This window comes from Aquila chrysaetos, chromosome 1 (genome assembly GCF_900496995.4).
Source record: "Aquila chrysaetos chrysaetos chromosome 1, bAquChr1.4, whole genome shotgun sequence".
Taxonomy (NCBI): Eukaryota; Metazoa; Chordata; class Aves; order Accipitriformes; family Accipitridae; genus Aquila; species Aquila chrysaetos.
Window position 1 is genome coordinate 33,994,022 of NC_044004.1, and position 12,366 is coordinate 34,006,387.

At 38.4% G+C, this 12,366-nt stretch overlaps 1 protein-coding gene across 5 annotated transcripts in view; it reads right to left on the minus strand.

Moving 5' to 3' along the window:
- The window catches only part of MTUS1 (microtubule associated scaffold protein 1), a 130,131-nt gene that overhangs the window by 63,942 nt on the left and 53,823 nt on the right, over positions 1-12,366 (minus strand). For all 5 annotated transcript variants that reach the window (XM_041126828.1, XM_041126831.1, XM_041126829.1 and 2 more), the window contains 3 exons: positions 8,569-8,703; positions 6,433-6,522; positions 5,110-5,157 (listed from right to left, as the gene is read on the minus strand). In XM_041126828.1, coding sequence (XP_040982762.1) covers positions 5,110-5,157; positions 6,433-6,522; positions 8,569-8,703 — 273 coding nt within the window. The remainder of the gene's footprint in view (positions 1-5,109; positions 5,158-6,432; positions 6,523-8,568; positions 8,704-12,366) is intronic.

Sequence of the window (12,366 nt, forward strand, 5' to 3'; positions counted from 1 at the left end):
TGTTATACAGCAGGAAAAGTGTATTAAAAGTGAATACTAAGATAAAGCCAAAGAAGAACTCTAAGTGCTGAGACAGAAGCAGTGGGCTCCGTTTTCTGCACATTGCTAGCATCAGTTTCATGATCTATGCTAGAACTGCCACTCATTCTTCCTGACTTGTTTTTAACTTCGGTGAGCTCCCCAGTCCAACCTGCTCTGTGGCCAGTCATATGAGCACTTGTGTTAGAATAGACTAGACTATTCCAGTTGGAAGGTACCTACAACGTCATCTAGTCCAGCTGCCTGACCACTTCAGGGCTGACCAAAAGTTAAAGCATGTTGTTAAGGGCATCGTCCAAACACCTCTTAAACACTGGACGGGCTTGGCGTACTGACCACCTCTCTAGAAAGCCTATTCCAGTATTTGACCACCCCCTCAGTAAAGAAATGCTTCCTAATGTCCAGTCCAAACCTCCCTGGGCACAGCTTTGAACCATTCCCATGCATCCTATCATTGGACACCAGGGAGAAGAGATCAGCACCTCCCTCTCCGCTTCCCCTCCTTGGGAAGCTGTAGAGAACAGTGAGGTTGCCCTTCAGCCGCCTTTTCTCCAAGCTAGACAAGCCCAAAGTCCTTAGCTGCTCCTCACAGGACATGCCTTCCAGGCCTTTCACCAGCTTTGCTGCTTTCCTCTGGATGCATTCAAGGACCTTCACATCCTTCCTAAACTGTGGGGTCCAGAAATGCACACAGTACTCAAGGTGAGGCCACACCAGTGTTGAATACAGCAGGATAATCAACTCTTTTGACCAGCTGGTTACGCTGTGTTTGATGCATCCCAGGATGCAGGTTGCCCTCTTGGCTGCCAGGGCACATATGTTCACGTATGCATCAAGATCTTTTCAAGTCTCCAACAACAAGAACACTGCTTGCACAGTTTCCTTTACAACTTGCAAAATACTTTTGCAAGCAAACACCCCCCCACCCTCCCCAAACAAAATCAACCCCAAAAAGACCTTCTGGTCAGATATGAAAGGAGAAATAGAGCGCTAATAAAACACTTGACCAGATATCTCTCATCAGTAGGGTAATTTGCTATACCATGCTGAAGACTACTGATGGTCAACTAGATGAAAGAATTCACTGAAGACCTAAGTACTTGACATTCACAACGACGTTCATCAGCTCTCAATTACAGTCCTCCCAATTTTTAAAGAAAGCTTACACATCTTCACATAGTATCATGTATCATTTTAAAATATTAAAGCTGTTTTGTTGTTGTTAAAAAGAGCACAAGCACAGTGCGACGTACATTAATCCCTTGTTTTCCAGACATTGAAAGTGCAAGTATTTTGAGGATAACCTATTCTATCCAAGAATCTACAATGTAAGAAGAAATATGTTTATCCTGTTTCCTCCGAGTTTCAACAATTATGACTAAGGGCATGACAGAAAGGGGTGTTAACTGAACCTTGAAGTATGCCTCCCTCAACTTTTGTTTGAACCAGAGTATTGTGTTAATAAAAGCATCTTATCCCAGTGTAAGAGCTAGAGTGAGGAGCCAGCATCCACCTTTAACAACCTGTTCCAAGAGACAGCTTCATGGACTGTTATATTTATCCCTTATTTTTCCATTTAAGCTTGATTAGCACTACTACTCACTTTTTGCAATAAGACCCCTGACTGAAGTTATTCCCTCCCCCAGTGTTATATTTTCTCACAAATGATTAAACTAAAACAAGCAGCCTTTTAACCTCTTCTTTATGAGGGTAAGACAACAGAATACCATCTTTCATGATGGAGCATATGCAGGTTTTTGATGAAGCTTCTTTGGTTTTCATGGCCTCTACAGCCTTTAGTAACTGATTCCACTACACATACTCCATCATAATACAAAGAGAGATGACATAAATCACACTGTTGGTAGTTGTTAATACTTTATAGGTTTATCCAGCAGCTACCCTAGCTTTTCTGACAACAGTGTTCTGCCACAAGCATAAGTGCAACTTGTTATCCATAATACACCATACGTCCCTTGCAGGGTCACTGAACAATAGGATAAAGCTTTCCAATAAATATTTACATGCTTTATTCCTAAAGCAATAGCTTTATCTTTGGAACTGCCAAAAAGGATATTGGCTTTTGCTTAGCTTATGTAGTTCTAGGGATTACTGTATTGTAACTTATCCTTAACCTTCAGTCAATAACAGAGACATGACAAGTGAGTATCTACTGCATATACACACTGCACTGTAACATACTGCACAGGTATTAGAAGTAGGTCACTTTTTCTCCAGGGAGGCCTCAAGAAACAAAGGAAAGAGCACTAACTTTATGCATTTTTAGAGGCAGTTTTGCATCTAGTTCAAAATTACATCTCACAAGAGGCAACATTTTTACATTACATTTACATTAAGACATTACAGTAAGTGCACATGCACATTCTTACTTGAAGTTAGCAAGTTAAGAAGTATAATAAAATATATTATGCCTAAGAAGTTAATTTTGCCTCAGCTTTAAAGCCAGTGCTGAAGCACTACACCACAGAACTTGTAGAAATTACTTGATCCACTGGAATATTACCCATGAAAAATACAGAATTCACAAAAAGGAGCCTTGTGAATATTTTAACACGAAGAAGGAATGAACAGCTGCAAATACACAAGTCTCTCCAATTTTACAGGCGTACTAACAGTATGTTGTGCCTTGCTTTGTCAAGCAGATTCTGGCTTTGCATCATTGCTATAAATGAATGGAAAATGGATAAAGAGCACAAAGAGTCAGAGAACAGAGACCAGATCCTAGAAAATCCTGCTATTTTTCCACCCTTGAAGTAACGTGAAAAACAACGTTAACAACTGAGCTAGACACTTAATTAATGCCTTAATATTGTAATCAGTTATCAGAGTCCTGCTGCAATAGATTAGTCCCGACTCTTCAGACAGAGCACATGGGCAAGAAATAGAACCGGGGTTGGACCTCCTCACTGAATGAGGCTAAAAACTGTAGTGTTAGCTATGGCACTGAAAAAAAAAAGAACAAAAGCTCTAAACTAGCTAAAGTCACTAGAACAAAGCTTCACTATAATATCAAGGCCACTAAAAACCCAAAAAAACCCCCAAACGATAGTAGGCCCCATTCTACATGGTACCAGCTGGCATTATTTCAGTTCATTTCAAAAAAGACCATTTGTTTTTTCTTAAAATGTGAGACATTGTACTGCAGAACATCCGAGCAGCCACACAATATTTTTATTCTGTAAGAACTATTTGCAACTGTGAAGATGGAAAAATTCTTTCTTAAAAAAGCAAAATACTCCATCAGAAAGCTTTGCATTCATAAATGGGAAATTATACTAATGCTCTGTACATTAGAGCATTAGAAATGTAGAAAAGTTAGAAATGTATTAACTTCAAAGTCTAACATATCATCCAATTTTGGAAGCTGGCTCAGTACAAGAAACAGTTCAGGTTTATTAAGACAAACACTGAAATACAACTATTCAACTAGCAAAAGTATGATGCTATGGAGCATTTGCTAAAGGATCACTAAATATTACAGCTAATTTGGAGTTTCTAGCTGTGTTTTTACGGCATTGAATATAATACTTCAAGGCTATGTAGCTACATTCTTTATTAGGCTGGAAAAGATGAATCACAAGAAAAATTATATTTAGTAAAAAGGGGAGGGAGCACTAATTACTTTTCTGGATGGAAAAAAGAGAGAAAGTGCCATGCTAAATTTAGGGGAAAATAGTGTTATCTATCATAAGGAAATAGAAGAGGAATTTAATTTTCTGTTTCTAGTCCAGAAACACTTTGTTGCTTATCATGAGTTTCCTCAGTTGAGCTAATCAAGACATTATGTTGTTAGCTGTATCATCCTCTACACTCTTATATGACAGATTACATGTGGACATAAAACATAGTGTCAGGCTATACCTAAACTAACATTAGTTCAGCCAAGTATCAATAAAAGCAACAAACAGAATTAGCACTTTGTGCAAAGTATTACGCTTGCTGTGTGACAGAAGCCCTGACTCCTAAGGTATCGAGCAAAGTACTCAGTCACAATTAATATGTAGACATTTGACACCCAAGAGAGTAAAAGGCAAAAGCATTAGACTCATGTTATGACTACAGGAAATTAAAAACATACTGCCACAGTACTAGAGTTACAGGTCAGAACTGATTTACCCAGTAATTCCAGACTCAAATTCATAACATCTGCTTGGCTACAGCACCTCTTTCAGAAAGACATCTGCTATTCACTCAGGGGACATAGGGCTTTCCAGTGATCTTCAGTATCTTTCAAAAGGGGCTTTTCAATGAGTAATTAATTACAAGCAGCTTTTAATTCAGCAAATACACACTGATGCGCGGGAAACTAATTTAGACTGCCAACTCTCTTGAAAAGACCTGGAAATTGCTGCAAGTAGAAACATCATCTGAAGACTTTTCTGTCTCCTGGCAGACAGAAACTAGCACCAGGTGTCCTGACTGGCATAAACACCAAAAACAAACCCAATATGAAGTCCTTAAAACTCTGCCAGATTTTGGAACGCCATCTGCCACTTAATCAGCTGCGATTCTGCCCTCTACCATACAAGCAGACACACACATCAACATGCTTAGATAATTTCAACTTCTTATTCAAGTGCAGTCTGCGGTGATACAGAGACAGCTCACACCAAAAGGGTATATCATGAACCTTCCAGAAAAACCTGTTATTCTGCATGATTTTTTTTTTTTTTTTTTTTAAAGCCACAACACATGAGCTTTAATCATCGCTTACCCCACTGTGGCTAAACAGCAAAAACTACATCCAAGTTTCATTGCCATACTTTTTTTTGGTTACAGTTAAAACCTCCTTATGCTTCACTGGAAACCGAGCAAAACAGACAGATAGCACAGATTGCATATTCTAAGAGCTGGGTAGCCAGAAGACAGCAAGTAGAAAAAAACCCAAGGCTTTTCTTCATATCCCCTGAAACTGGAATCAGTGACGGTTTATGCAATTACCCATTGCAAAACTGTTCTCCCAAGAAAAGAACCAATATACTAATATAATGTATAAACCTAATTTAAGTTGCACTGCAGAAAATGTAAAAATGCATTCTGAAAACTCACCAGAACCCAAACGAGATAGGCTTTGGTGTCCATTTCTTCCAGGAGTACCTATGATGTTCAGAAGAAAGAAAAAAAAAAAAAAAAAGAAAAAAAAAAAAAAAAAAAAAAAAAAAAAAGAGAGAGACAGAGAGAGAGAATTACCCTTCAAACTAGTAAGGGCCAGTGGGGGTGTCTTGGTTTTTTGGTTGTTTTTTTTTTTTTTTGGGGGGGGGGTTTAAGCTCCTCAAACTTCACAATTTCAGTTTCTTTCTTGCGATGGCTGATGGCATGTTCAGCAGCAAGATTTAGCATCATAAGGTTAAACTACTTGGAAAATGCGTGATGAATTCCCAATAAGCCAAACATTTTTTTTTTCCATTACAATTATCATACTTCATTTAAGCCAGGTAGCACCGTTTTATTTTACTCATTCATACAGGACCACAGATAAAAAAACCAATTGTCTATACCAGCATCATAGTAACTTTTTTTCCATCTATATGCTCCATTTATTTTATTTGTATAAAGGAGGTATAAATTAACAGCACTCTGAAGTGTGCTACCAATCAGATCAGATATAAATGAAAGCACAGAGAAGATTAATCTACCCTTACTGTATTGTTTTAAAGTCACGTGAAAACCGACTTAAGAACCTCATTATTTTGAAGGATATTAATTAAATGAAAGCGCTCTTTTGAACTGCTAGGTATAAGTGCAAAAATCACGTGCAGCAGTTGATAAAAGGTCTGTTAACAACACCTATCAGCTTTCTTCAGCCTTTACAAATAGTGTGTGATCCTATAGCAGGTGTTTCAATAGGAAACAATCTGCTTTGTATGGCTACTGTACTTGTTTCCCTCACCTCAGCCATAAAAATGGAACTTTGCTCCCAAAGTGAAAATTTTGTCTTATAAAGCTTGCCTGAGGATTCATACCCATTCTTTTCATTCACTCTGGTAAAAATGACTAATTTCAATTGAAAGTTGAAGATAAAACAAGCATCTAATACAGAAATGTAATCTGGTCTGGGTTTTTTCTTGCAAGTAGATGATCTTATAAGCAGGTGACAGAACATCTTTTAACACACATTATCAAGTATTCGGAGTCCTCATGGGATGCAAGTTTCAAGCAGATAGTGGACAATGAATGCCCTGATTTTTTCGTCCCAGATTAAACAAATACATAAGGAACACTTTGCAGAGCCAGTCTCTAACACTATGAACCACAAGGAAAAAGAGCAGATTGACTATCTCAATTACTCTGAAGTCACAGAGCATAGCTTCTCTTGACAGAGGGATTCAAGAATGTGAGTGAAAAAATTGACTTTACCCAACAGCTGATTACCTCTAGCCTCACTGACTTTCCTTGCCGAGTGCAGTGGCCCAGACGATTTTGGTATGCACTGGTTCAGTGAAGCAGACCTGGCCTTGGCTCCTGGAAACAGAAGCTTAGATCAGGTTTAAAAGTAGAACTACGTCAGCAATTAAAGACATGCCTAATATTACATATTTAAAAGTACAAGATGCACAAATCTACTCAAACAAATACAAAAAGAGACACCTTCTAGAAAATTGAAGCTATATTTAAACTTAGCTTTGCTTTACCAGAACTCATATTGGAAGAAATAAAAACATAGTTTTAATAAAGCTTCTAAGCAGAAGAAAATGTTAACAAAGATTTCACTCTAGCACTAAGATCCAATTACTTAATTCAGCAAATACAACACAGCTACGGAAACATTGGCTGAAAGAGACCTCCAGAGGCCAGCTATCCAGCCTCCCACTCAGAGCAAGGCCACCACCAAGATGAGATCAATTGACCATGCTTTTGTCTAGCTGAGCCTTGCAAACCTCCAGGAAGGGAGGCTCTACGGCCCCGCTGGCCAATGCTGCATCTCCCACTCCACAATTTGCAATCATTTCCCATTGTCACATCATCTGGTACTACTGAGAAGTGTTTGGCACCATCACCTTTGTAGCCATCCTTTTCAAGTTACCGCAGACTGTTATATCATCTCCCCTTACTCTCCTTTTTGCCTGACTACACAAGCTCAACTCCCTCAACCTCTCCTCACAGGTCCTGTGGTCAGAGACCCTAATCATCTTCCTAAGTTTCCAGTTGACCCTTCCAGTTTCAAAACAACCCTCTTGAACTGGGAAGGCCCCAAAACACAACAGAGTAGTCAAAGTGACATAAAGCCAAGGAGGGAATTCCAGCTTCTTCTGGCCACACTGCTCCTGGAGGTGCTGAAGGCACAATTCTAGCACCCAGGTCACTGAAGATGTTGAGCAATGCATCAGCTTGTCAGACAGCCATATAATTTGTGTTTGTTTCCAACTGATTTACAGTTTGTGGCAAAGTCTGTTTCTTTTCACTGTTTGCCATTTTAAAGCATGTCATTCTAGCATGACATTTGGCAGGCATCTCTTCTATTTATTCTCAATTATGTCAGATACCAGCTTAAAACTTAAGCCTAAAGCAGGAGCATAGTATTTAATTAGGTTTATCCAATTACGATAACCAGTTCACCACAAAGATGGTCAGAAGCAAGCTGATTATAACTAGCATTTAGGAGAGAGAGACAGCAAGCTTATTTATCTGTTCTCATTGTGTCTTTAATTTTGGCCAGAGAATGAGTTGTCAACTGCTGTTTGTGGCTGGAGTGGAGAAGCACTGTTGGCTGATCAAGGGGTCCTGGCTCAAATAGGAATAGGAACCAGAACAGTGTTTCATACAAAGCCAGAAAGTACATTTAAATTAATGTTTCCTTTAGCACCAGATGATGAACCACAATTGTCTTATCTCCGTTAACAATTAGAGCAAACCTCTGCTTCCACTTCAGCCAGTAAGAATATCAAGAAAAGCAGCATGAACAGCTGAGCTCTTTCTGGGGCTCTTCCCTTGGAAAGATGGGACAATGTCAGTCACCCAAGACTGACATACTCCATCTAATACTACCTTATTTAAAAAAAATAACCCCATCCCCCAAGGTCCTTACTGTCCTAAAAGGGGTGAAGATAATGCAAACTGTGCATGAGGATGAGGACAACCATACACTCAAGATAAATTCAGGGTAGGTCTACCCCACAGATCACCAGCAGCCACAGAGTCTGTGCCTGAGCTTTATGACAGAAAAGAACTCTTATTAAAACAGCATAAACCTCGCACGATGACACATGCCATGTAGCAAAGTGTGTTTAGTCGCTGTGCCATGCAAACCTTAACCATAACACAGTGCGGATGTCCTCCTCGTTTTCCTGAAATATCCCAGTCAATTATGACAATACAAAGGATGTTTTAGACTTCCTATGAAACCTTATAAAACCTGGAGACACCACTGACATAATTTTACTTCCTCGCACTATTTTCCAAGACCACTCTTCAATAAAAACTGCTTCAGGAGGCAGCCACCTACAAAAGTTAAGGTACTGTAACAGTAATAACTATAGCTCCACTCTATCTACAAACAGACTCATATACCTTTTGGAGTTGACTTCAACGAGTGAAATCTAGGTCTTGGTACAGCTTTCAAAGGGACAGATCCTAAAGTACCATTCTGGCAGTCTGGTTTTGAAGGCCATTCTCCATTCTTGATGATGACTGTGGCACTTGCAGCTGCAACACAGAACAACAAAGAATTTGCTCTAGACAGCGTCTCGTTTGGGAAAAATTTAAATCCTAAAACAAGCCTTTTTTACCCGAGGCTAAAGTTAGGAGAAACACACGTTGGAATGAATCATAGAATAAAAATATTATGACCACCTCTGATTTCTTCAGTACAAAGAGACTGATGAACTGTAACAGAACAGTCTATGACTGTTACAAACACTTCTCAGAACCAGACATACAGCTTTGAACTATGCCTAAGAGGGGGATATGTATAGAAGTATATTGATCAAGATACATAACTGGAAGCCTGATCTTGCTGTACAAAGCAAATGCAGAACACATTTCAAGTTTAAGCCAAGAAAAAGCATTATCAGTACAGAAGGATGTTCTGGTGACAGAATTGACTGTTAAAATAACAAAACCCAAATAAATCTCAGACAAATTCCTCATGCAACACCTTCCCCTGTTCTCTCTCGTTTGAGAGCTGAGCGTGCTGTTTCAATAATATGGTGCACGCACCACCAGCAGACTCTGCACCCCTTCCATCCTCCTTGTGGGGCACTAAAAAACATGTGAGCCCAACTGCGTTCACCAGCTACCAAACAAGTTTTAAGAAAGGTTCCTGTAGTCTTTGTTCATAACAGCAACCTCCTCAGTGACAGCAGACCTCGGAAGACTCCCCGCCCCACGAGAGCTTATGTCATACAGCAAAATACTCCCTGCAAAAAGAGGCAGACAGACCCAAATTGGGAAAGGCAGGACAATAAGCAATTGCTACCTCATGTCAAAATCAGGTTTCCCACTAACAGGACAGTTGCTACAGAAGATATTTTGTACCATTTCAAAGGAACTGGAGAGAGGTTTGGACTTACTGTCACAATGAAAAATTTTCCTTGAAAAAAAGAAAACCAAAATTTGGGGAAAGCATAGTTTTATTTTTCCAGAAAAAATATGAAAATACTTCTAAAGTAAGTATAGATTGAGTACACTTTGGTTCAGGTACTAAAAAATTATATATACTGACACATTGAACAGTAAGAAATTGACATTGCATTTACCAGAGAAAGGAAAAACTAAGGCGGGGGGAATAGTTTGTTACACTGTTGCTTTTTCTCTCTAGTCATTTAAAGGGAAAAAAAAATAGTGGATGGAGGGGTGGGGGTGGTAACACCAGATTTGCCTCAGATAAGTGTTTTAATGAGGCAGATTTTTTTTAAAGGTAATGTGAACTACATATCTAATATTGTTCATTGAAAGATGGAACATACAGTCTTGAGATTACTTCAGTGTCTTTAAATGCACCAGCTTAAACCATGTAAGTTAACTACTTCAAAAAGATGCTTTTTGGCCACTAATCAATACATTTTCAACCACAGAAAGAGGGACAGAACTGCTTTCCCTTCTAGAAGCATATGCAAGTGTAGTCTTCCTCTTTGTTTTAAATAAAGTTGGAGCCTCTCTAAAGGCACAAAAGCTAAATATTTGCAAAAAGATCTATACATGAGGAACAATTAGTATAACACATCAACAACACAGTTATTTTGCAGGAATCTCACCCTGCTCAACATCAGATTATTCGAATCAATTTGTTTCAGTAAAGCATGAGGCCTGAAGCAGTCCTTAACTTTTTCTGTAAATCACTAAACTATGGATTTTTGCTCAGAGTTCGCTGCAAGCAGCTAACAACTGCCTACAAACTGCTGTGCTACCTTCTGAATCAGAAGCATGCCATGGAAGTTAACACTTTGGGTAAGCGAGCACACTTCTGCTGCAGGACTAGTTAGGGTACTGTTTTGTCCTATTAGCTCTGGAGTCAGCTAACCAGGCTGTGTGCAGAAAAAAAGACAAATTTGCAGAGTTTGGTCACTATATGATGAAAAGATGGTTATTCACAGGAGTAGCTACTGCAATCTTGATCAAAGACAGACAGGTATGAAGTGATCTTGCTCCAGCTAAGATCTAAAGGGCTTAAAACCACAACTCATTAAAAGAATTTAAGTGAAGTATTGACTGTACAGAAATGCAGCTCCAGGTCAATTGCTAGGATCAGCTTTTTAACTTCTGAAACACTATTTCCTTTATATGCAATTATTCTAATGCAATTCAAAGTTGGATTCTTGTTCTTAACCTCAGCGTTTAAACATTTCAGTATGTTCAAATGATAGTATTTTCAGCTCAGCACTGAAATTGAGAAGATTTCTCTACTGTTACGAATTCAGTTTTTCAATGCTCAGACTGACAGCTTGCATTCAAAATATGTTTTTATTAATAACAGCATTTCAAACTTCATGATTTCCAAACTTATAAAATAGTAAGTCTTTTTAGAGAGAAGAATCATAAAACTCAAGTGCTCATTAGACAAAAAAAATCCTAATGCTGCCACAGGAAATTACCAACCCAAGGACATCCCCTAACAAAGGGCTGAGCTGACACAGCAGGAGAAATGCTCTCTTTTTAAATTTTTTTCTCTGCTAACACAAGGCAAACTCCCTAAGCAAAACAAGCCAAGCGACTTTGTCAATTTAATACTGTTGACAGGACCACAATAGATAGTCATAAATTTCATGACATTCGCAGCATAAGCCTCCCATCTTGGTCTTTGTGTGTCCCACCAATCTAACAAAAACATTTTAGGTTTACAAATTATTTTTTTTTCCTGACATTATTGTATAGTAGACTAAATGAAAGAATAAAAAACAAGAACAGCACTATACTTAACATTAGAGTACAAAGTAAATTCATTAGTTCTTTCCAAATTGATTTGAAGTCATAAAAACTTCACCTTACTAACATATAATTCATATGTAACCTAAACTCATTATACTCACAAAACCTGACCATCAGACATAAGTCATTCTCATCAAGTGTAAGAAATTAACTAAAGAAAAATTATCTCGCAGAAAATCCGCAAGTCAAAACATTGCATACATTTACCAACCTCCACAAAACAAAAAACAGACTTTAAAATAGAAATTAAAAGGAATACAACCTACTTCTTTTCCCAGTAAAGGTGGCTAACAAAGGAATAATACAAAAGCTGTAAGATCCCACCACCAGCAACGTCAGTAAGGTAATATCATAGTGGCTTCCTGAGTCAGTCGGTGGTGTTAGTGTAGAATTGATGAAAATAATAGGAGAAAAATTAGTTTCTGTGCAACTGCGGAGTCCTCCTGGTATAGTCATTTAAAAAAGATCAAAGCAACCTTAAAGCCAAAAAGACTGCAGCCATATTCAACCTCTCATATTGCTCTTGCTTGCTCTTCGTGAATTGGAGTGGAAAAAATTGTAAGCTTGAAGGCAGTGGACAAAACAGATTAAACCAACTAGCAAATCAGGCTAAATAAGGAGTCATCTGTTTAGATACTTAATCTGAATACACTTCTTTGTTATGAAGCGATGACCCCTTCCTTTGTTACATGAGGGAGTAAAATGAAGAGAGGACAAAGCTGCTTAGGAATTCCAGATACAGTCCTAAACCTGAACAGCAAAAGTCAACATGGCTGTCACAGCAACCGAACCGACCTGATTACACAGAAACATGCACTGCATATTTTATTACACATACTCTTACTCCTTTGAGGAATATGTTAGGTCTTAGTTTTTTAATGAAGGCATTACAGGGGAAAAAAAAAGAACAACAGAAATTTTAGTTATATATGTATGTATGCA